The following is a 23258-nucleotide window of genomic DNA, read 5'->3' as shown; positions in this document are numbered from 1 at the left end:
ACTTTAAAATTACTATTACTTCTATTTTATAAATTACGAAGGTAAATATAATACTTTAAAATGAAATGTAATATTTTAAGGGGTAAAATAAAACGGTAATAATTCAAGGGGCCAATTAAAAATTTCTCATTTACACTCCAAAGCTAAATAAGGACTTCGTTCGCGACCCCAAAGCCCTCGCCTGATTCCGCTTCCCTTTCCCCTTCGGCGGCCGTCTCCGTCGCCACCGTCGCCGTCGCCGTAACCGTGCTTGGCGAACGTAATCTTCGGATTTGGGTCCACCCGAATCGGATATTCCTTCTCAGGTGATCCCACCTCTTCCTTCTTGCTTTAGGGTTCTTCTCTAGGGTAGTAGCTGCACTAAACCTTTGTTAATCGTCGACTGTTTTTCTGGTACTTTTGCCTTGAGAAACCACAATGTTTATTTTTGTTTTCATTTGTTAATTGTTGTTCGACGCGGCAATATAAAATCTTGATCTTGCTTACCATTTTCACCGTTAGATTTGACGAGAATATGGGATCTTCCCAGAAGAAAATCCCGTTCCATAGACACAGGGAAGCTGAGGAAGCAAGGAAGAAGGTAAGCAGTGGTTCATTTATTTTACAGTCGTATTTGTTAGGCAGTGAGAGGGTGAAAAGCTCCTTAATCATGATTTCACTTTCTTAATTGTGCGGGGATAATAAAGAGAGAAGACGATGAAGCTGCACGTGTTTATGCCGAATTCGTAGAGTCCTTTAAGGGTGATAATGCTCCAGGTTCGAAGACTTTTGTCAGAGGAGGAGTCATTGATCCCAATGACAGGCTTAAGGCCAATTCAGAAGGTTAGTTTTCAGAGGGTGATATTTTTCTCTTTTGATCTTTAAACACGCACCTTCTCATAGTTTTTGGATGCATGCATTTTCTTATTATTAAAGTGCAAATTAATAAAAGGGTTGGCCTTTTGATGCGTTCGGCAATCGCAGGTGGAAAGTCCAAAGATGGGGTATCTGTTCCAAAGAAGGGAAGTAGGTAAACGAATGTATTTGATTTTCAAAAGATGGAATCTTGGTGTTAGCCATATTCCATCCTTATAATAAAAAATACTCATAATTTGATCAGTCCACCATTGGAAGCTGACTATGTGCCACTTTTCAGTAAGACTCTACCATGTGGAGTTAAAGATATTTGGTGCTTGAATTTCTATCATCTATTTAACATATTGTTTCTAAAAGTAAACTGCTCCTGAGGTTATTACCTTTGTGATTCTTAAACATCCTATGTGGACATGGTTGTTTCTTTTTGTAGCTCAAACTCTCTCTAGTTATAGACTCTGATTATTTGTGGTTTGATACGAAGATGCTCTTTTAGAGCTGATCTACTTGCCTCTATCTCCATATTGATCTGGTTTTTAATCCTCCACATCAGTTGGCTCTATGTAGCTAGATGATCTTTGAGTAAATCTTCCCAATTGGTTTCTGGTTAATTGACTTTAGGTTTCTATAAAATATGGCAGTCATCAACTCTCTGGCTATATTTTATAGTTAATGACGGAATAGACTAATTTACATTATCACTTTGAATTATAATTCTCTACCTTCCAATAAACTTTGCACACTGTTATATTTCAATTCCTATTCTGTAATTCCTTTTAAAAACAATTTTTTGGCATGAAGATTATTATTTATTGATTTATTTTTTTGAGTTACAATTTTGTTGGACATATAGTCATTGATGTGTTACAATAATAGAACCATTAGATTATAGTTTAAAAACTTTGTTTTGAACTAGTTGAGAGGGTCAAAACATTGTAACATGAAATCCTTGATAGTCCTTTTGTTTTTTTTTTTTTTTTCAAATTTAACCTAAGAATATCCCACTCTGATACCATGTCGAGAAGAAAAAGAGAACTGTTATATGACATATGAACTTTGACATGGCCAAGAAGTAAATGGCCATGAATAAACCAATCTACAAAAATAGTGGAGAAGTGTAAAAAAAAAAATTCATGGAACATAGCAAAAAATTATTTAGATTATGTTATAAATTGATGGAATTCATTGAAATTTGACAAATTGACAAGGACAATGAATATAAAATTGATATGATTTTGAAAAACCTAAGTGATCTAGCCTTCCGTTCAATCATTGCTTGTTTAACTCGCACTGGAAGGAGATTGAATTATCATCACCTTGCAAGTTGCCAAGTGTTGCCACAACTCGAGATTCAACATAAGATTAAGGATAACCCATTCAACCTTGCCATCATTTTTTACTCAATGTTTCACTCATCTTTCTCTTGTTTACTTTATGATCGACACTATTGTGGATCAAGAGAGGGTATTGTTGATCATGAGAGTGCAATAATCCTTTTCAATTAATAATGATCCTAAAATTGATGTTCAACTAAAAATTGATGCTACTGTGTTAAGGACCCAAGTCACCCAACCAAAGGTAATATTATATAACAACAATTTTATTCACGGATATTTTAACAATCTAGTGTGATTGAGTAACTTATATTCTATACCAAAAATATGATTTTATTATTTATCATAACATAACTTTATTTAATAATTTCTATTGATAAACATATATTTTAATAGTTGCAAATGTAATGAGATATAATATGCATGCGTCTTAAAATTTTTGAACATCTATTATAATCTTGCATAAGAAATAATTTTATTATATTTCTCAATTTTTTTTTAAAAAAGTTTTTTTTCCATCCGATTTGGCTGATACTACCTATCCTATGCAACAAATACTTAGAATCTTTGACCATCTGATCCCAATTCCAGTATCAATTCCAATTTCTACGACTATGCAAATGTTTAATATTTTGAGTAGTTGGCTCTAGCTTTAACTTGCAATGCCTGATACAAATTTCTAGATTTGAGTCCATGTTATTGGATCAAATATAGATTATTAGATGATTAATAACTGACATTTATTCAAATTTCATGGCTGCTATGTCAATCAAAATGCTTTTATGTCGCAATGTTGTTGATTGCCCTTTGACCATCTGATCCCAATTCCAGTATCAATTCCAATTTCTACGACTATGCAAATGTTTAATATTTTGAGTAGTTGGCTCTAGCTTTAACTTGCAATGCCTGATACAAATTTCTAGATTTGAGTCCATGTTATTGGATCAAATATAGATTATTAGATGATTAATAACTGACATTTATTCAAATTTCATGGCTGCTATGTCAATCAAAATGCTTTTATGTCGCAATGTTGTTGATTGCCAAAAACCTAACATTGGATGTTATGGTGGTTTTGGCCAGATTACATGTCAATTTATCAACTTGGTAAATTTTCATATGCGCACTATCTGTTGCCTTACTTTACAAATTTGGTTGGCAGGTGCACATGTTATCCATATTAAAAATAACTTAAAATCATATGTGTGCTAGCGTTTTATGATATTATGACTAACAAAGTGTATCACTGATGTTTTCTTTGGCATTCAATACTAGAAAAAATATCAAAACTGGATATTCAACAAAGATTGTATCTTAGTATAGTCATTCAATCTACATATATAAAATTTAGTCATGGGCTATGAGAATCGCCTAACTGGATAATTAATTGGTCATCTAAGTACATGCCTGTACTATCTTAAACATGTCTTGGTTTTCCTTTAATAGATGTAACTTCGACTTTCCCTCTCGTGCTCTCATTTCTTATTTTGTCCGTCCTTGTATGTTTACACATCTACCTTAACATCCTCATCTCTACAACTCTCATCTTCTGCTCATGTGCTTCATAACCCAACATTTAGTTCCATATAACATAGCAGGTCTAACTACGATTTTGTAAAACTTTTCTTTAAGTTTTAGAGGTATTTTAGATCACATAAAACACTCGACGTTCTTGATGTAACTCTGTCTTTATTAGAAATATTTCAGTTACTCCGCTTGAAGCCTTTACTCTTTATACTAACACCACTCTTTTCTATAATTTTTCATATAATTTCTCGGACTCTATCATAAGCTTTTTCTAATACTATATGTAGATCTTATTTTTGCTTCTAATATTTTTGTTTAAGAAGATGTATAATTTCTATTGTTAACCATCCAGACATGAACCTAAATTGATTTTTGATCACTGCGGCCTCCTTAATTTTTTTTTATTACTTTTTCCCAAAGTTTCATGGTATGACTCATTTTTAATATCCCTATAATTTGTACAATTTTGTATGTCTCCCTTATTCTTATATAAGGGAACTAGAGCACTTACCCTTAGGTATTTTTTTTCATTTTCAATATCATGTTAAATAATTTTGTAAGTCATTTAATACCTTATTTCCCTATGCACTTCCATACATCTATCGGAATATCATCTGGGCCAATGACTTTTCCATTGCGTATTCTATTTAAAACTTGTTCTACTTCGGAAGTTTGAATTCCACGATAAAAATTTAAATTTCTATACTTATTAACCTATTTAAATTACCTAAGTTAAGTTGATCACCTAAATTTTTATTAAAATGTTGATGAAAATACCTCTCCCACCGTTCTTTTATTTCTCCATTGCTTACTAGTATTTTATTATATTTATCTTTAGTATATTTTATTTGAATAAAATTTCTTGTCTTCCTTTCTCTCATTTTAACTATTTTATAAATGTCTCTTTTCTCTTCTTTTGTATCCAATTTTTGATGTAATCGTTCAAAAGTTTTATTGTTTGCTTCATTCACTACTTTCTTAGTCTCTTTATTCACTATTGTATATTTTTTTAAAATTTTTTTCTCGTTCTTATAAATATATATTCCTTATAAGTTGTTTGTTTGTTCTTCACTTGCTTTTGTATTTTCTTATTCCACCATCAAGATTCCTTATTTAATGGTGCATGTCTATTTGACTCATCGAACATACTCTTAGCTATTATTTTTAACTTTGATAGCATCTTATCCCATGTCGTATTAAAGTCATCATATATTTCACGGATCGAAAAGAATTTAGATATCTCCACAATAGTATGATATTGTCCACTTTGGGCCTAAGCTCTCATGGTTTTGCTCTTGGGCTCTACTCAAAAGGCCTCATCCCAATGGAGATATCTTTTTCTCTTATAAACCCATGATCTTTCCTATGTGTTTTTAATGTGGGACTATGTTTGCAACCTTGCAACCCAACATTCACCTCTTACCTTCTATTTAAATATATTTTACTTCTCATCCTTTAATTTTCACTATTTAATTCTATCAATCGTATATATTTTCTTTTTTGATTGATATTATGCTTGAGGTGTATATCCAATACTATTAACCTATACGAGGTAATCTTTACAAATTTTTCTATCCTTCTTCCTAATCATAAGAAAGTTAATTTGCGTTTTATTATTCTCGCTTTTGAACGTGACTAAGTATTCTACTCTTTTCTTAAAAAATGTATTAGCTAATATAAGGTGCTATCGTAAAATCTAATATAGTTTTCCCTTTATTTCTCGTTCTAAATCCATTACCCTCTCATATTTTTTATTTTTCACTCCGACATGTTTATTTAGATCACCTCTATTAAAATCGTTTTATTTGGCGAAATGTTTTGTAATACTTCATCTAAGCCTTCCCAAAATCTTAATTTGATAGCTTCATCTAATCCTACTTACAGTACATATACGCTAATTGTATTCATTGTTTCTTTCGCCACTATAAGGGTTATAATTTGATCTCTTTTTCTAACTACTACTACAACTTCATCCTTTAACGAACTATCTACAACAATACTCACTCAATTTCTTATTTTATTCTTTTCTGTATACCATATCTTAAAATCCGAGTAATCTATCACCTTTATTTTCTCACTTACCTATTTTGTCTCTTGTACACACAAACTACTAATTCTTCTTCTAATCATCGTATCTACTATCTCTATTAATTTACCAGTGAGGGTTCTTACATTCCATATTCCAAATTTTAGATTATTAGTTTTCCTATCATATTTGTTTTTATGCAACCTATGGTGTGAGAACTCTTGCTTATTTAACACTACACTCAAGTTCTTATGGAGATGTAGCGGTCCTTGTCGATGCGTTACAGTCGAATTTTGCAACGCGAACTCTTACATATTTAGCACTGCACCCGAGTTCTCGAGATGTAACGGTCATTGTCGAGACATTACAATTGGATCCTGCAACGCGTTCTTTCCGAGGAACAATCTAGTATTAGCACAATAGTTTAATGGATCAATTCATTAAACATTTGTCATAGTTTTAACATTGGCCAACAATCTAACGCAACCCTCTTCCTTTATCCGGGCTTGTGACCGGCCTCATCATGGGCGGAGTTACATTCAACATATATTAGATCAAATTTTATCCTAGATGGTATGGCTCACAATCAACAACAATGGACTCAAAAAAGTCGCTGTCATAAAGCACAAATACTCACCAGTGTTATAGGTAGAATTGTTTACTTCTAAATTGTTTATGTTCATGCATACTACTATACTAGACATTAGCTTGGTGGAACCATCTGAAACATGTATACCAAAGTAATCAGCAAACAGAAGAGATTTAAAACTAAGCTGAGATGAATTGCTGAATGCTGAATCTGCTTAAGAAACTAAACTAGATGAGGAAGTGGGGAAGACAGAGAGAGAGTAAGAAATGTACAAAAGAGGAAGAAAGGTCAGAGTTGTTGCCCCTTAGTTGTGTGGAAATAAGGGTAGGTCCAGCTTCTATACTGAATCAAATTTAAATGATTTTTTTTCTTTTTCTAATATTAGAATTATCAAATAATGCATTCAAATCAATACATTTAGCTATTGCATCTCAACCCCTTGATGTCTTCATTTAGTATCATTCATTGACCTTTAATTGCATTCACGTGGCCATAACCCGATTTTGCATCAAGTCTCGGATGACAGATGGATATGGTTGTACTGGACCACCTTGGACATACAGTAAGTGACTTATCCAATTGGGTCTTGGTCTTGGTTGCCCTCATCCTACTGATAGGATCTTAAGTGGGTTTTTGAGGTAGGATAATTTAGTTCTTTGGGAACAGCATCCCCTTAAGATTCAAAAATAAGATAGGTTTATAGAAATATAAAAGCATAAGGGAAAAGTTACGTCAGAAGATACAAGAGAAAAAGGTATCCATCATCACTTTGTCTCCCTCTCTTTGATTCCAACTGCTTCCTTTTCATGACATATCAGAAATATATGAATACGACACTAATTGAGCATGGCCACAAACCTTTCTAAACTAATGATTATCTACGTTCTATAGCGTTTACAACTTTAAAGGATGACATTGTATGTATGTTTATTGTGTGGCATTGCTAAGTTCTTGTCATCACATTGTACAAGGTGACCTATAGTTGTGTACCAAGTGTATTCTTGATGTCATTATTCTTTGACAGGTATGTGCCATCTTTTCTGCCACCTCCGTCTCATGGAAGAGAACTTGAGAAAAAGGTTAGTATGAGTTGGCAGACATAGTTTCAGGACAATGAATCTCCAAATTCTTTTGCCATTTCATAATGACAGTTTTTACAATGCTGGTTTTACCGATAAGATTGTAGCTTCTGTGAGGAACATCATATCTTTCACTTATTATCTTAAAAACAAGTGGTTAGAGAGATTATACTGGAAATTTTAATGTTTAACATGTTGGATTTTGCCATTTAGTTCATTGGATTCCATCATGTGTTGAGTTCTGAACAAAGAAAAAAAATTTTTAGTGGGATATCACAAATATTTTTATTTGTGGAGTAGCATAATGGCGATGTCAAACTTTCACTTATTGATAGACTGCTTGTGTGGACTTAGTTCTTCAGCGACAGACATACTCCTGCTTAAATCTTGATGTTTTATTTTTTTTTCTAGAAAAGCTGGTGAATAAAGGATAACAAGATATTTTTGATGCTTGTATTGGCTTAGCTTGCGATTTTGATGCATCATTGTTAAAGTTTTCAGGCTAAATTGATCTGATTTAGTTAACTTTATTCCTTGTTTTCTTTTGCTGGACAATTAAATTGATAATCTAGCTTTACTCCTTTTTCTTTCCTTTCTGAAGTAGATAGATAATCATGTGACTAACTTGTTCTGTGTTATCTTAATTCTATGCCACTATGAATTAGTCTTTGACATTAGTTATCATGCTGTTTTAGTTTCATACGGTAGCAAATTGAGTATTTGATTATTGGTCTCTCCACTTAGCATTCCAGAGCCAGGTGTCCAAACTGAGCAGTTGCTTTTAATCTTCAATGCTTTATTAGCTTTTGCAAGTTGTCTTTTGAATTGTTTCTCTGATGTCGTCTTTGTTATTTTCTGAAGGATGATGAGAAACCTAGGGAGAAAGAGAAGGGGAAAACACGTCATATTGATAAGTTTTTGGAGGAGCTGAAGTTTGAGCAAGAACTAAGGGAGAAGCGGAATCAAGAGCGTGAAGGGCGGCATACAGATACTACTGCTGTAAGTACTTATGAGAAATATTTCTCTAGAAAGTGCAAAGTGAATACACTGGCATTTTTCTTTGTGGTAAAATGAGAAAAAGTTGGGGGAAAACATTTGTACGTTAGAAGCATTTTTTTCCTCATTTTTTTCATGAGCTAATAGTAATTCTAGAAAGCAGTAATCTAGGTATAGGTCAAGCAGAGAGACAAAAGCAAGGCTAGGCTGGAGGAGATAGAATAGGGAAAAATAAGAGCACAACATAGGATAATAGGGAAAGATGAAGCAGACATACTGAAAATTAGAAGATCGAAGTGTCCTAAAGATAGTTTGTTTGAGTAGAGAACCACAAAAATGAGTGATGGGTAATCATTACATAGTAGTGTGGAAAAGGGCATACAAAGTTGAAATAAGCTGATAACTTGATGGTCTTATTCTCCTTTATTCAATTTGAATTACATCAAAGAGCATTCTATTTAAAAGCTCAAGCGATACTAAATTTTACATACTGCATTTTTTTCCTAATTTCAAAGATTATGATGTGCCACTATGAGTTTTTTTTATTTTAATTCAAAAGGAAATTTCATATATGAAAAGAGAATCATAGTATGAGGGGGGTCAAACCTAACCTCATACTACAATTTTACAATGACTCCAAAGATTTACATGAATATTCAAACTAAGACAACTCCTCTCCATACTTACATTCCAAGATCTCAAAATAAAAAGACTCAAAAGATTTACAAGACCACTATCCTGGTGCAAAAAAGAATTCTAACATATGGAACACAAAAACCTCAAAAGAACCTCCACAATTGATCCAAGCTCCCAAAAAATCTGCAAATGTCTTGCACAAACTTCACAACACCAAAGCACCACCAAACCAAAGCAAACACCATCCTCAAAATATTTCCTCTGCTCTCATCCTGTACATCAAATCAATGCTCTTAATTACAAACATTCCCAGGAAAAAGTTGCTCCACCAGAACATTGAAATACCAATAACACCAAAAGAAATTGAAATCCAGTAGACTTCCCAAAAACCTTTTCCATGGAGAAAACTATGACTAATGCAATAAAAATGCACCACCAGCAAAGTCTCAATTTGACGATAGCACACAATAAAACCATAGCACACAATAAAACCACCAACACATAATCATCCACAACCAAAACCAAGATAACCACCAGACCTCCTCTAATCTTCAAAACCATTCAAGAACTACCAAACAAGGCACTTGAAATCCCAGTCAGTATACACAATTGCAAACAACTCATTCCAAAATAAGTCCACCAATCCAAAACCAATATGCACAGTTGTCAAATGGAAAATTTGAAATCTCAGCACAGAAAAACACTTATCCAGTAGCCACCAACCAGTCTTTTACAAAAATTCCAGCAGCCAGTACACAATACAAAGAAGCCCATTCCTCCCACATCAGCAGCAAAATAAAACATGGTCTGCACTTGTGACCTTCAACAATTATCCATGACCCTCAAATCAACAAGATGGAATCCATAACAGAACATATCCTCAGACCTGTGCTCATTCTTCTTCCAATCAGAAGCACTATATTGTGACCTTCACTCTTCAAAAGCCTAGCAATATGTGATGCAATAAATCCACCAGCTCCCCCTGCCAAATCTGGAGTTGCTACTCTCCACCAACAAATAAACTACAAATCCATTCTCAAAACAAAACACTTACATTAGGGATACACTGATAGGAAAAAATCCACACAAAACAATCTAAACACTAATTAAATCACACCTCCCAGCTTGAATACTGTAAACCAGAATTCCAAATTGCAATTACATGGTTTTTCAAAACCAGTACCCAAATTAAACTGATTTGCAAGACAATCTAATATAAGGTAGACCAATCCTATCTACCTTACAAATGCCAAACAGAATTCTATCAATGCTATGCTTAAACAAAATTCTGTCCTCAGAGAATTCAAACACCTGATTAGCAGATAGTCCGCAACAGCATTTGCTTCTCTATAAATGTGTGAGTAGCGAACTTGATGATTCTGATGATATATTTGATTTTAAGAACCAGATTCCTCAACTCCCGACACACGAAGGGAGACTGAATAATATTCAAAGCCACCAGAGAATCTGACTCCAACCAAATAGGAAAGTAGTTGTTCTCCACACATAACTCCAGACCTTTAACAATCACAACCAACTGAGCTCTCACTCCAATAATTCCATGTTTAGCCCTAATAACATGTCCATCATGATCTCGGATGATAAAACCAAATGAAGAAGAACCCAGGTTTCCTTTAGAACAGCCATTCGTGTTAAGTTCATACCACCCAACGGCTGGCTTTTTCCAATGAACCACAGACACTGTAGTAATAGTCTCTAAGCGTAATGGAATTCCCAAAGAAACTGCTACAGACCCCCATCCTTTCCAATGCTGATTTTTAATGATACCAGTTGCCATCCCATAAAAAATATACTGGATTATGCTCCTGATAATTTTTGGGACAGCCGGCTTAATACCACAATGTTTAGCATCATTTCAGGCTACCCACAAAAATCAAATAATTAACAAAGGTACAACTTCTCTAATATGTCCACCATGAGACCATGCGACACCCACCATCTAATTTTCCAAAGGAGAATTTAGCAATTGCTCCAAAATAAATGATCCTAAGACTCCTCCGAATCACAACATTGGCATTCAGAAGCTAAATAAACACCTCGTTTCTGTATAATAACATCTATAGGAATTCGACGCTGCAAAAATCGCCACACAACAATTGAAATTTTGGGAATCAAAAGACTACTCCAACACACACACACCAAATCGGGGCTGGCTGTTGGACATGTCTAATGTAATTCCAAGCAGACTTCAGAGAGAATTTACCAGCCAGCGATAATTTTCAAACAAGTCTATCTGGGCTACCAGGTTGTATTGCAACTGCAGAAATCTCTTCTACCATCGCAGTAGGCAATACACCCTGTAGCTTAACACAATTCCATTCCTTATCATCCAAAAAATTTGAAACCAATATGTCTGGATAACCAGTCACAGCACAACTCTGCCATGGAGACCCACTGTCCAACCAACCATCATACCAAAATTTTGATTGCCCTCTGCCCAGGATCCAACCAACCTGTGTTTCTGCAATAGTTCTAATCTTCAACATCCTTCTCCAACAAGGAGATGCATTACACTTGATTGAGACTATGGCAGGAGACTTAGCCCCACAATACATCATGGAAAGAAAATGGAATTCCCACAATACTACGAGTTTGAAGGCACCTGCTCATCTTAATTCTAACAAGCCAAATCCAATTCCTACCAAACTCATTCCAAAATGATTCCAATGCTTATTGATGCCAAAAAATTTCTCTTAACTTTCTGACTCGTGCCAAATATAAATCCTTTTGGAACTCCCTCATGTAGTCATGTGTCTGCCAAATTGGATAATGTTGTTTGATATATAACAGTATATCTTGTAAACATTTTATTGAATTTTGATAAATATCTAGAGAATTATTCTCTTGTGTTTCTTGTGAATTATTTATAGAATCATAAATTGTCTTCTACACTGTATTTGCAATGATGAGATGCGAAGTGGGAGGAATGAAAAATGGAGGCAGAGGAAAGCAGCCAAATTTCTCTTATTTGCTTTAAAGAATGTAATAAGGGAAAGGGGTCTGTTCCACTGTTAACTGCAGGCTTCATACTAAAAGAACTCTAGCACAGTATATTTCCCTCTATATTTATCACAAACATGTGTAGGTCAAGATTAATATAAAGAAAACAATAATTACAGGGTGCGATGGTCTAGTGGAGGATTCATTATGAATCTTGGACATATATTTGTATAGTTCATATTACATGTTACATTGTGTTGTGTATATGGGGATCATGCTTGATTGGGTTGATTATTTTCTGCAGCCCGTTAGCCATTTTGATGAGTTGCCAGATGATTTTGATCCTAGCGGCAAGTTTCCAGGTTCATTTGATGATGGAGATCCACAAACAACAAATTTATATGTTGGGAATCTCTCTCCCAAGGTTGGTATCTTTTTTCTGTCTTCAAATAGTAATATTACATATATTTTCATGAGTTTTAGAGTTGTCACTCTGCTTATGTTGTTAGGTGGACGAGAACTTTCTTTTGAGAACATTTGGGAGGTTTGGACCCATTGCCAGTGTGAAAATAATGTGGCCACGAACAGAAGAAGAACGGAGACGGCAGAGAAATTGTGGCTTTGTTGCTTTCATGAATAGAGCTGATGGACAAGCTGCCAAAGATGAAATGCAAGGTTTTACTATCTTTAATCATTAACAATAAAATTTTGTTCCTAGTTGTTTCCATGTTTATCTGCTGCATGTTTTGACACTCGACTTTCTTGCAAACTTAATGTATTGTAAAATTCTTTTTCACTAATATTTTTAAAAAATATGATATCAAATAGTCTAAATTAGAAAATGCAGTTTTGTAATGGTCTTTTTGTATTGTATTTTTTTTACAACTGAGACATTTTGCATAATGATTTTTTTTTAAAAAAAAATTAGAACTCATTTATGCCCTGTTCTCATCATAACAAAACTGAAATTTAATTAGTAGAAGACATTTTTTCTTGTTCTCCTTCACATTTCTTTTAATTATGTGATTCAGGAGTGGTGGTTTATGAATATGAATTGAAGATTGGCTGGGGTAAATCAGTAGCTCTTCCAGCGCAGGCACTGCCTGCTCCTCCACCTGGTCACATGGCTATCAGAAATAAGGAGGTTGTTTTACTTAAAGATTTATATATAATGCTTCCAGTTAGGAAGCTGCATCTTGTGCTGGCATCAGCTTTCTTGATCATTAACTATGTCGTTGTCAGGGCAACACTGTTATAATATCTGGACCTGATGGTGCACCAGTTACTAGTCAAAGCTCCGAGTTGGTAGGTAACCTACCCTATTACTTTATCCTGACAATTTCACTTTTTTAGGAACTTAGTTTCAGATCCTGCTTTCATTGTCATTTAAGTGCTTTATGAACACTATGGTTGCAGTTAATGCAGAAGTTAACTGAATTTTGATTTCTGGAGTAATCTAGATTTGGATCTTCATTTCCTACTCAAGCTGAACTTTTTAAGAGCATCCACATCAGCTTTGAATTTATCTTAAATTTTACATTTTACATAAAAAAAGTCTTTGCATAAGCTACCTCATCCATTCCCTAAATTTAAATTTCATGAATAGTACTTCTCTAAATTTAGGGAATGAAATTCATTCCCTAAATATTAAAATATCATTTAATTTGGGAGAGAGAGAAAATAAAGGGAATGGATTGAGCAATGAAAAGTAGATATTACATAGGGAGAGAGAAAAAATAATAAATAAGTGAAAGAGAGAGAAGAAAACAATAAAACAATAGAGATAATGGAAATTTTAGGGTACCTGATGTAGTATGCAGTGAAAAATAGTTGTCTAAATTTAATAAAGTGGGTGATTTACCCTAAATTCTAGAGATATTATAGAGAAATTGACGTGAATGCTCTAAAGCTGCTTGTAAAAGTTCCTTACTGATCAACCAAGCCATAAAATTTCCATTTTAAAAACAATTCCTTATTCTGTTTATAAAAATTACAACTAAATTGTGAAAGTCTTCTAAATCTTCAGTAATGCAAATTAAGGAATTTAATGTATTTATTGAGTTTTAGATGTGTAATGGTTTGGTACTTTCTCTTGTTTAGGAGGTTATGTTATTTGAGGTAATTCTTAAATTGGTAATTGGTTTGTTTTGAAGTGTAGGGTAATTTTGGTAGAAGATTAATCTGATTGGATTTCTTTTCTTATGTAATTTGATCTATTTCATGGTTTTTGGGGGTTGAATTTTTAAAAAGATCAATTTCATCATTTTATCTCATCTCTGCTTAATAAATTTCCTCTTTGTGAGGTTTGTTCTCTGTGCAACACTGATCTCTATGAGATTACTTATTCTTGTAGGACACACCATAAATTCTTTTCCTATGCAATCCATTCTAATTGCATCTAGACCCAAAGACTCAAAACTTTTAACGCATCTTCTTTGTCATTTTCATGCAACAAGGCTTCTTAGTGTTACAATCACAATATCTTGAAAAAATTCACTTTTACATTGTGGAGTTCTTTTCCTTTGATATTTTCATATTACTTATCATCTTCTGCCATTTTCATCCAATAAAAGTCAGCCTGCAGATACAACCACGATCTCTAGAAGTTAAATTTCACCAATATATCGTTGAGAAGTTTTTTAAGTACTTTGATCGTTTCACAGCAGTAGCAGTTAATTTCAACACTATTTCTGGCTATTTTCTGATCCTGATGGGTGTGAAAATTTGACTTATTGTCCTCATCTAACTCAATGCTAATAGATGTTTTTGAGTTGAAGGTTCTATATAATCTTCTTGTCAAAAAGAAAAAAACAACTTAAGTACTCAGGGCTGTTGTTTTCAAGTATTCTTAATTGTTCCAAGATCACTATGATAGAAGTAGAAGGTAAGCACTGATCAGGGTTGGTGGAACATATATCTGCCTTGAAATTACTTAAAAAATAAAATTTTGTAAAACAAAATATCCATATCCATCTATACTCTCTATGTTACCTTTCTGATGAAACATATTAAATTCTTAAAGGATGCGAAAGTGTACAATTATACTATTGATGATGGAGAATGACCTGCAGATAAATGAAAATGATGAAATGTAGTTTACTAGGAGGCAAATGCCCTTCTTTTGAAGGATTTTACACATACTAATTTGTAGGTTCACAGCCTCTGGATATATTTCTATTATATTCCAGATTGTTTTATCCAATTACTGCTGTGTCTGTTTTAGCAGTTCATGTGTAGATAATATTATTTTTCTGGCAATATTTTTTGTTGGATCAAAGTATGCTTATCTTACTTAAAACTATCAGTTTTCCCTTCATAAAGAAACCATGTTAATTATATATATATATTTTTTTTCATTCTAGGTTCTTACCCCAAATATTCCAGACATTGTGGTTGTGACTCCTGAGGATGATCACCTTCGTCATGTGATCGACACAATGGCATTGTATGTTCTTGATGGTGGATGTGCTTTTGAACAAGCTGTAATGGAGCGGGGCCGTGGAAATGCACTTTTTGACTTTCTCTTTGATCTTCGATTAAAGGAACACACATACTATGTCTGGAGACTTTACTCCTTTGCTCAGGTTTATATTTTCCCTACTCTTTGGCTACCCAGATTTTGATTATGTTACTTAGCTAAATTATCCCGACATAGTAGTTGGATGAGTATGTTTTTGGTGGAATAAGAGATCCTTCAGTAACTTGCTCTACAACTTTCTTTGAAGTCCTCTTTTCTTGATTAACAAAATCTGGTAGAATCCATTTGTAAAATTGCTTTGGTGTGAGTCCTCTACCTGAAATGTAATCAATATCAACAAGCTGCCGCAATAGGTCATGGGTTGATCCCTAGCGTGTGCGCGTAATGCCTCGTTGGTCACTTGACACCCCTCTCATGCAAACGAGCACTATGCTGGGCAAAGCCCCCGTGATTTACCTCCCTTTCAGATCGCGTGGGACAGTACTAAAGGGGTCTTGGGGTGAGGGTTATCACCCCTTTGCTGCAATATCAACGAGCTGCAGACTGCTTAATTGGGTCAGGTTATATATGTCTTTGTTGAATTTGTCTAATTATGAAACTTGTCAATGATATTTGAACATACCCATTTTGGTTTAACTTAATGTTTTCTTGTCTTCATCGCCTTTCAAGGCTATGCTTAATTTCTCACATGCGCTCGCATTTTTGACCACTCATAGGAACTCATACATCCATCGCCATCAAAACTAATTGACGGACTGGACCCATATTGGCAAAGGGCGTTTATTCTTGTTTTATATATCATTAGAAAATTGATGGAATCTGTTGAAATGTTTAGACTGTCTACTTTTAGAAAACCCAGCCAATCTACCATACTTTTATCAAGTCCTAGCTTGAATTCTAGTAAATACGCATGATAGAGAGTCGTCGTCATTTGCTTGAATCCAAGTTTGAATTGCTCATCCTCGCTGCAGCTTGCTCTTATCCTTGCTATCACTCCCAATCTGCCCCTCCCTTGAGCCACCTCTCTCTTTCTCTCATTCTCATCAAGTGGGAAGACAAAAATCCTTTCTTGATCAGCCGGGATTGCAACCCCTACTTCCTTCAGATAAAATTGATTTGGATGTAGTTGAGAATCCAAATAAACCCTATAACATTAATATAATCAATAATCTTATTTTATTCAGGACTTTTAATAATCTTAGCAATTCTATGTTAGTATATATGATTTTATTAATGACCATTGTTTTATTTATTATTTATTTCCTTCCTCTTATCCTCCACTTATTCAGTGTCAAGCAATACTGTTGGTAACACTGAAGTATCTCAGGGTTCACCAGACTAGTCAATACTTTAATGTATCATTCTGGCTTGATACTATTACTGAAACATACTGAGACCTGAGAACTTACTATTTGGCATATGGAATAATTTGGAAATGTATTATTGCACTAGTCTTCTAGCTTGGTGGTGTTCTTGTAGATTATTCTCAAATCCTCAACTAGATTTGCTGAAAAAAACCCCTCAACCTCTGGAATTCTTTTCATTTCCTTGACATATTCACTTTCCCCCATTTGTTTTCATATGAAAGTGAATTCATATTTTTTTTCTTGAATGATAAAGTATAGATGGGTTCATATCCCAATAATTTCAATTTCAGTGGTAAGTGCTATCCTATTCAAAAAATGATGCTGAAGTTGGCCAGTGTAAAATAATGTAAAGAAATATACCCTAAGATAAGTTGCTCTATGTTTACTTGGTATAGATATAGAGTGTATAGATTAGGTTCTATCCTACAGTTTTTTGCTTTGGGAGGAGGTAACCTAATCAAAATTACTAATAAATTATTAGGGAAAGTGTTATCTTGTTCCAATTCTGTATAAATTTATGTGGTTCCAACTTCTAAGGATTTTAATATCTTCAACTTGATAAAGAAAGCCCCTCATTAATCATTTATTCAACCTTTGTAAAATTATTGTATAAATATCATTTTCAAATAAAGTAGTACAATATGAAATTGTAATGTTGATAGTGAATATTAAGCAATATTAGTGGAATATCTGTTGTAAGTGGATAGTGATTATCTGGAAAAGATTGTTTAGATATGTGAAAGCCGTAAAACCTGAGCCCACTGTCTCAAACCCATGAATAAAAATGGGGCCTATACTCCTATTGACTTCAGTCTAATGCAATCTACTATTACGGAACTGCAGGGTGACACTCTTCAGCGGTGGCGAACAGAACCATTTATCATGATTACTGGCAGTGGGAGGTGAGCATATGAGGAGCTTTGTTTTGCCAATTTCTATTACTTATTACTTTTGAGTTCTATGTAGTTTCACAACTTTTTCCAAGTTGTCTCGATTAACATTCTGTCATAACAAATTGCTGCTTCTTTACCATAGATGGGTTCCCCCTTCTTTGCCAGCTAATCGAAGTCCTGAACATGATAAAGAATCTGCTTCAACTTTTGCAGCTGGAAGAAGCAGGGTAAGTGAGATTTTTTGTTTGAAGGGAATAAAATCAATTTCCATTTTTTTATGTAGTCCTATGTGGCATAGTTTGAAGATAGCTTCATCAGGTGTTCCTTTAATTAATGCTGTGAGGACTATGAAATAAAATATTTTTTTTGTTTTATAGCGAGTCGATTTGGAGCGGGCATTGACAGATCCTCAAAGAGATGAGTTTGAAGATATGCTGCGGGCCTTGACCTTAGAGAGAAGTCAGATTAGAGAAGCTATGGGATTTGCATTGGATAATGCTGATGCTGCTGGAGAGGTAGCATATCCTCTCTAATACATATCTTAATAAGCAATCAAAAGCACCAAATTATTAACATATATTGTATATAAACACAGGTAGTTGAAGTTCTCACAGAATCATTGACTTTAAAAGAAACACCTGTACCAACAAAAGTTGCAAGGCTTATGCTGGTGTCTGATATTCTCCACAACAGCAGCGCTCCAATTAAGAATGCTTCTGCATATCGTACAAAGTTTGAAGCTAACCTTCCTGATATAATGGAGAGCTTTAATGACTTATATCGCAGCATTACTGGAAGAATCACTGCTGAAGCTTTGAAGGTGATAATATTTCTTTTAATCAAAGCAATATATAATGTGGGTTTACATATGCTTATCATGATGTTCTAGTTGCCCATGGATGCCTATGTGACATTAGTCTCTATGCATGGTGTCACAGGTGCGAATAATTTAGCATATGTGGTAGGATTCAGCATACTCTATGGATTCAAGCCCTGGGCAGTTAATAAAAACAAAAAAAAAGTTATCTATCCCTGGGCAGTTAATAAAAACAAAAAAAAGTTATGTAACAAAGGGGTTAGAATGCTAAAATGGATGTGTGGATTTGCTAGAAATGAAAAAAAAAAATCAAAGGGAAAAAGCTACTACAGATATTACTATGTGAATATATTCAACAAGGCCTCGTCTTTGAAAAGCTCATAAAGGCCATGAAAAAGATAATTCCAATTTCACACACAAGAAAAATGTGTGGATAAAAAAAATTCTTGTACGTGAACCAAAACATTTTAGTATGGAAATCATGTACACCAAATTTTCAGTTGGAATCTTGGTCTGGAAACATTTTATTGTGTTGGAGCCATATTATAGAATTTTTAAAATGGAGAGTCATGCTTGGGTGTTTCTGAACAACAAAGGTCTTGATTGGGCTTTTCCCCCATCACAGATACTAATATCCTTAAAAAATTAGGTGCAAGCTCAGATGTAAATGAGAGAAAGTAACTTAAAATGGTACAAACCTGTTCAACAGTTAATAGATTCTATTGTTAGGCTTAATACATTGATTAGCGTTGAACTTGTATGGGCTTAAGGGAGATCAAAGCAAACCCAGTTAATGTAAAAAGGGTGAGCTGAGTGATTTGAATATTACTAAATAAGAGATATAGCTTTGCATCATGTTCAATGAAGGAACAATATCCATACAGCAGAATCCATGTAGTTGGGATTCATACGAGTTATTGTTGCTGATGTGGGTTGGATACATGCCTATATAATTTGCCATCTGATTTATGCCTCTTAACTTTTATTTGCATTGTCATGCATTTTTCTTTTGCTGAACAGGAACGAGTTCTGAAGGTTCTTCAAGTATGGGCTGATTGGTTTCTCTTTTCCGATGCGTATTTGAATGGATTGAGAGCAACTTTTCTTCGTTCTGGGAATTCAGGTGTTTTCCCATTTCACTCTTTATGTGGCGATGCACCAGAGATTGAAAACCAAGGTAATCAGGAAGAAGGATATGAGGGAAGTAAGTCTAACCAGGATGCTGCCTTGGCTGTGGGGAAGGGAGCAGCAACGAAAGAACTAATGGGACTTCCTCTTCCTGAGCTCGAGAGGCGTTGCAGACATAATGGTTTATCTCTATGTGGAGGAAGAGAGATGATGGTTGCAAGATTGCTGAATTTAGAAGAGGCCGAAAGAGAGAGGGGCTTAGAACAAGATGATCATACAAAGTATGGGCAAAACCAGTTCTACAGAAACATACGAGATGAAAGTATTCGGAATGTTAATGCTGGGTCAAGAGAAACTAATAGTGATAGAGAAACGAGCCCCACAATCCTTCCGTTTGCCAGGGAAGTGACTACACGACACGACAGAGGCTCTGGTTCAACTGAGTCAGCAGTAGCTCTGGACCATAAAGCAAAATCTGATCCTGTTCTAGCTTCCAAGTGGAATCGAGAAGATGGGGGTAGCGATGAGGACAAGAGTTCTCCTGATTTGGGTTTAGGCTATTCATCTGAGAGTGAGAATGCTGGGGATTTTCTCAAGTCTGGTGCTGAAGTGGACACAGACAAGGCGGTCCATATTCACCCTGACAATTCTTTGAATGAAGAGAAGAGGTCTGTTGTATATGCTTCTGTTAAGAAAAAATGATCTTAAAATCATTAATTAATGTTATTGCCAATGATATAGCATCCTTTCTTTTTTCTTCTTGCAGACAGAAATTGCGACGTCTAGAAGTTGCCGTTGTGGAATACCGTGAATCTCTTGAGGAACGAGGTCTCCGTAGTGCTGAAGAAATAGATAGGAAGGTAGCAGTTTATCGTAGGCAACTTGAGTTCGAATTTGGTTTATCTGATACTACAGATGATCAAGGAAGCAAGAAAAGTTCATCAGGTAAGCTGGTTAAGAAATTGTATTTTCTTCTAGATCATATTTTTCTGAATGTTTTCTGTAAACTATTAAGCTCTTTAGTTTGATATGAACTTACGCCGGTGAGTGGTTAATAGGACCATTAATTTCTACATCATTTTCCTGGACAGAAGTGATAACAAAATTCCATTGTTCATTCCATTTTTTTTTCTTTTTGAATTGTAAATTTTACTCTAAACTCATTTTGTCCATTTTTTTAGTGTACAATGGAGAGAGCAACTGTCTTTTTCTCTTTTTTCCTTCCTAACAGTATACCTTTTTTTCTCTAGTTTATACTATTGATCTTTGTTGATCATTGTAGTGTGATACCTTGTAACCAACATTTAACAGTATATAAATTTTAGTGCTAGAGTAATTTATCTAGAAAGTCATTTAATTTTAAATATTTATTCAGTTATGAAAAGGTAAATTCTTTGTTTGACTACCAAACTTTCTTTTGACTAATGCTCCATCATCTCTAATTAACCCTCCACCACTTTGTGCATTTTCAAATCAAAATGCCTGCATGTCTCTAATTTGTGGGAAAAAAATTGTGAATATCAATCTATCGGTTTCACTAAGAATTTTCAATTTTAGTGATTTTGAGAGTAAAGGGATAAACTTAAGCTGGAAAATAATGATCATCTTGAGAAGATCACAAGCGCTTTAGCCAAATTGAGAGTAGCATCAAACTTTTACAGGAACACTAAAATTTTCCTGAAGGGTATAGTGCATCTAATAGTTCTGCAACTTTTACACAGTTTCACCTTGTTTTATCTTGTACACTAGTAACTGTAAAACTATTCTTTCTGCAGAAAGGAGATCCTCTGAAAGGAGAGAGAAATCGGATGATGTCTATGATTCAAGTAGGAAACGACGTCGCAGCCGGAGTATCAGTCCCGAAAGGAAAGATAGAACCCGAGAAAGGCATCGTGAAAAAGACAGGTCATTTGGAAGTGAGATTGGGAGGGAAGGTCCACGCGAGAAGAACGGAAGTAAAGAGAGGGATGATCATCACAACCGTGATAAGACAAGGGAGAGGGAGAAAGATAGGAGGAGAAATGATAAGTGATTGGCTCTCATGCAGCAGTTGATTTCCGGATGACTGATTGTTCTCTTCTCACTTGCAATATTGTGATGGAAAGAGAAAAAAATATCTGTTTATGTTGCAGATATGTTGGGGCACAGGAGGTGGAGCGGGCTTTTTTGTTTCTTCGAACATTAGCTGGATCGATATTAGAGATTCTAGGAGGATTACTCCCGTCATTACCTGTAAGTTTTCGAGTTTAGACCTTTACTGGGATAACATATTTGTATGTCGAGAATGGACAGGATGTAGCTAAATTTGTGGCATGTGCAACTGTTGTTGAAGTTTTTTCAATCAATCAATCAATCAGGACCTTTGTTAAATGTATTTCACAAAGAACACCAGTACTGATTGCGTTCAATCTGTCTCTACATAAGAATTCTCCAATTGACCTTGTGCTCTTTTTCAATCTTACTAAATGTAATGTCTTTGAACCTTTGAAGTGACTTTTCTATAAATATTCTTGTCATGATTGCAGAGGATTTGATGATCTACCTGTTTCTTCGATCTAGTTGAAGTATTCAATGGTCGGTTGACACGTTTGAAACATTATTCTTATAGAATAATATTCCTCTGTTTAATCGTAATTATATTTTTTAAATTTCGAGTTTGATAGAATTTGTATTCATTCTTTGCTTACCAAGAATGGTTGTCCGTACCTAATTCGCTCAACTAACTTTGTGCTTGACGGATCAGGTCAGCTGAATTGGGTGAGTCCATGTGTTAGAAGGGCAGCTAGACTTGACAGGTTGGGTGATTGGATTTAACAAATAATCCTCTAATATGTGAGATTTCATTTTAATGACTATTATTCAAAAACAGTTATTCTTAAAGGGCGCGACTCTTTCTAATGCTGCGAGAGTTTAAATCTTCTGTGGAATTTGAACCATGGGTGATAATTCTTTATCTAATAAAAACTAATTTGTAAAATATGACAAGACAATAATGTAACAACAGTGACACTTTGACAAATAACAGATTGTATGGAAAAATAAATTATAGAAGAAGAAAAAAAAACAAATTGAATTTTAGGGCATTTGTCAAGTCTTTATCAAACCTCAAAAAGTTCTGTGTATCGGGCTCCACAGCGTGGTCCTTGGACGGTGTTTGTGCATTCCTTGATTGGTTTAAATCGGAGAGCAAGTCTTCTAGTCCCTTTGTTTACGGATTAGGGGATATATTATTCATAATTATGATTGAATCGTAATCATAATTCGATCGTAATTAGTTACGATTTCTTTCTAGATTCATCATTCCTTCCAAGTTATAGTTTAGTTTAGAATGGACGGTCTCCAGCCACCTGAAGGCCACCGGTTGTAATTAAGTGGTCAGGTTGTTGGACGCCGAGCGGAGGTGGCTTCCGGACGACCTCTGATCGTCCGCTCCGAATCAAACTATAAACTGAAAGGGACAGTAAACCTAAGGAAGGGATCACAACTAATTACGATTGAATTACGATCACGATCTGATCGTAATTATAAATGATCTATCCCCTAATTCAAAAACAAGATCAAAAGATTTGTTTTCC

The 23258-nt window shown here is 34.6% G+C and overlaps 1 protein-coding gene across 1 annotated transcript; it reads left to right on the top strand.

Annotated features, from left to right (window-relative positions):
- The first annotated feature begins 152 nt into the window (after nucleotides 1-152).
- LOC122029752 (protein RRC1-like) lies at nucleotides 153-21797 on the top strand. Its single transcript, XM_042588874.1, has 18 exons — nucleotides 153-305; nucleotides 502-580; nucleotides 687-822; nucleotides 964-1009; nucleotides 7353-7407; nucleotides 8269-8406; nucleotides 12305-12424; nucleotides 12510-12675; nucleotides 13032-13144; nucleotides 13243-13305; nucleotides 15363-15584; nucleotides 17689-17747; nucleotides 17881-17965; nucleotides 18116-18253; nucleotides 18334-18558; nucleotides 19576-20351; nucleotides 20450-20628; nucleotides 21459-21797. The coding sequence occupies exons 2-18, from the start codon at nucleotides 515-517 to the stop codon at nucleotides 21713-21715; spliced, it is 2844 nt and encodes a 947-aa protein (XP_042444808.1). The 5' UTR covers nucleotides 153-305; nucleotides 502-514; the 3' UTR covers nucleotides 21716-21797.
- Nucleotides 21798-23258: the final 1461 nt, after the last annotated feature.

This window comes from Zingiber officinale, chromosome 10B (genome assembly GCF_018446385.1).
Source record: "Zingiber officinale cultivar Zhangliang chromosome 10B, Zo_v1.1, whole genome shotgun sequence".
Taxonomy (NCBI): Eukaryota; Viridiplantae; Streptophyta; class Magnoliopsida; order Zingiberales; family Zingiberaceae; genus Zingiber; species Zingiber officinale.
This window is presented reverse-complemented; position numbering and strand designations above follow the sequence as displayed.

What these genes read in the sequence shown, in the direction of transcription:
- LOC122029752 (XM_042588874.1), top strand. Translation starts at nt 515, where the DNA reads ATGGGATCTTCCCAGAAGAAAATCCCGTTCCATAGACACAGGGAAGCT. An exon ending in GGCATACAGATACTACTGCT is followed by an intron (nt 8,407 to 12,304) that starts GTAAGTACTTAT and finishes TATTTTCTGCAG; the next exon opens with CCCGTTAGCCATTTTGATGA. An exon ending in ATGATTACTGGCAGTGGGAG is followed by an intron (nt 17,748 to 17,880) that starts GTGAGCATATGA and finishes TCTTTACCATAG; the next exon opens with ATGGGTTCCCCCTTCTTTGC.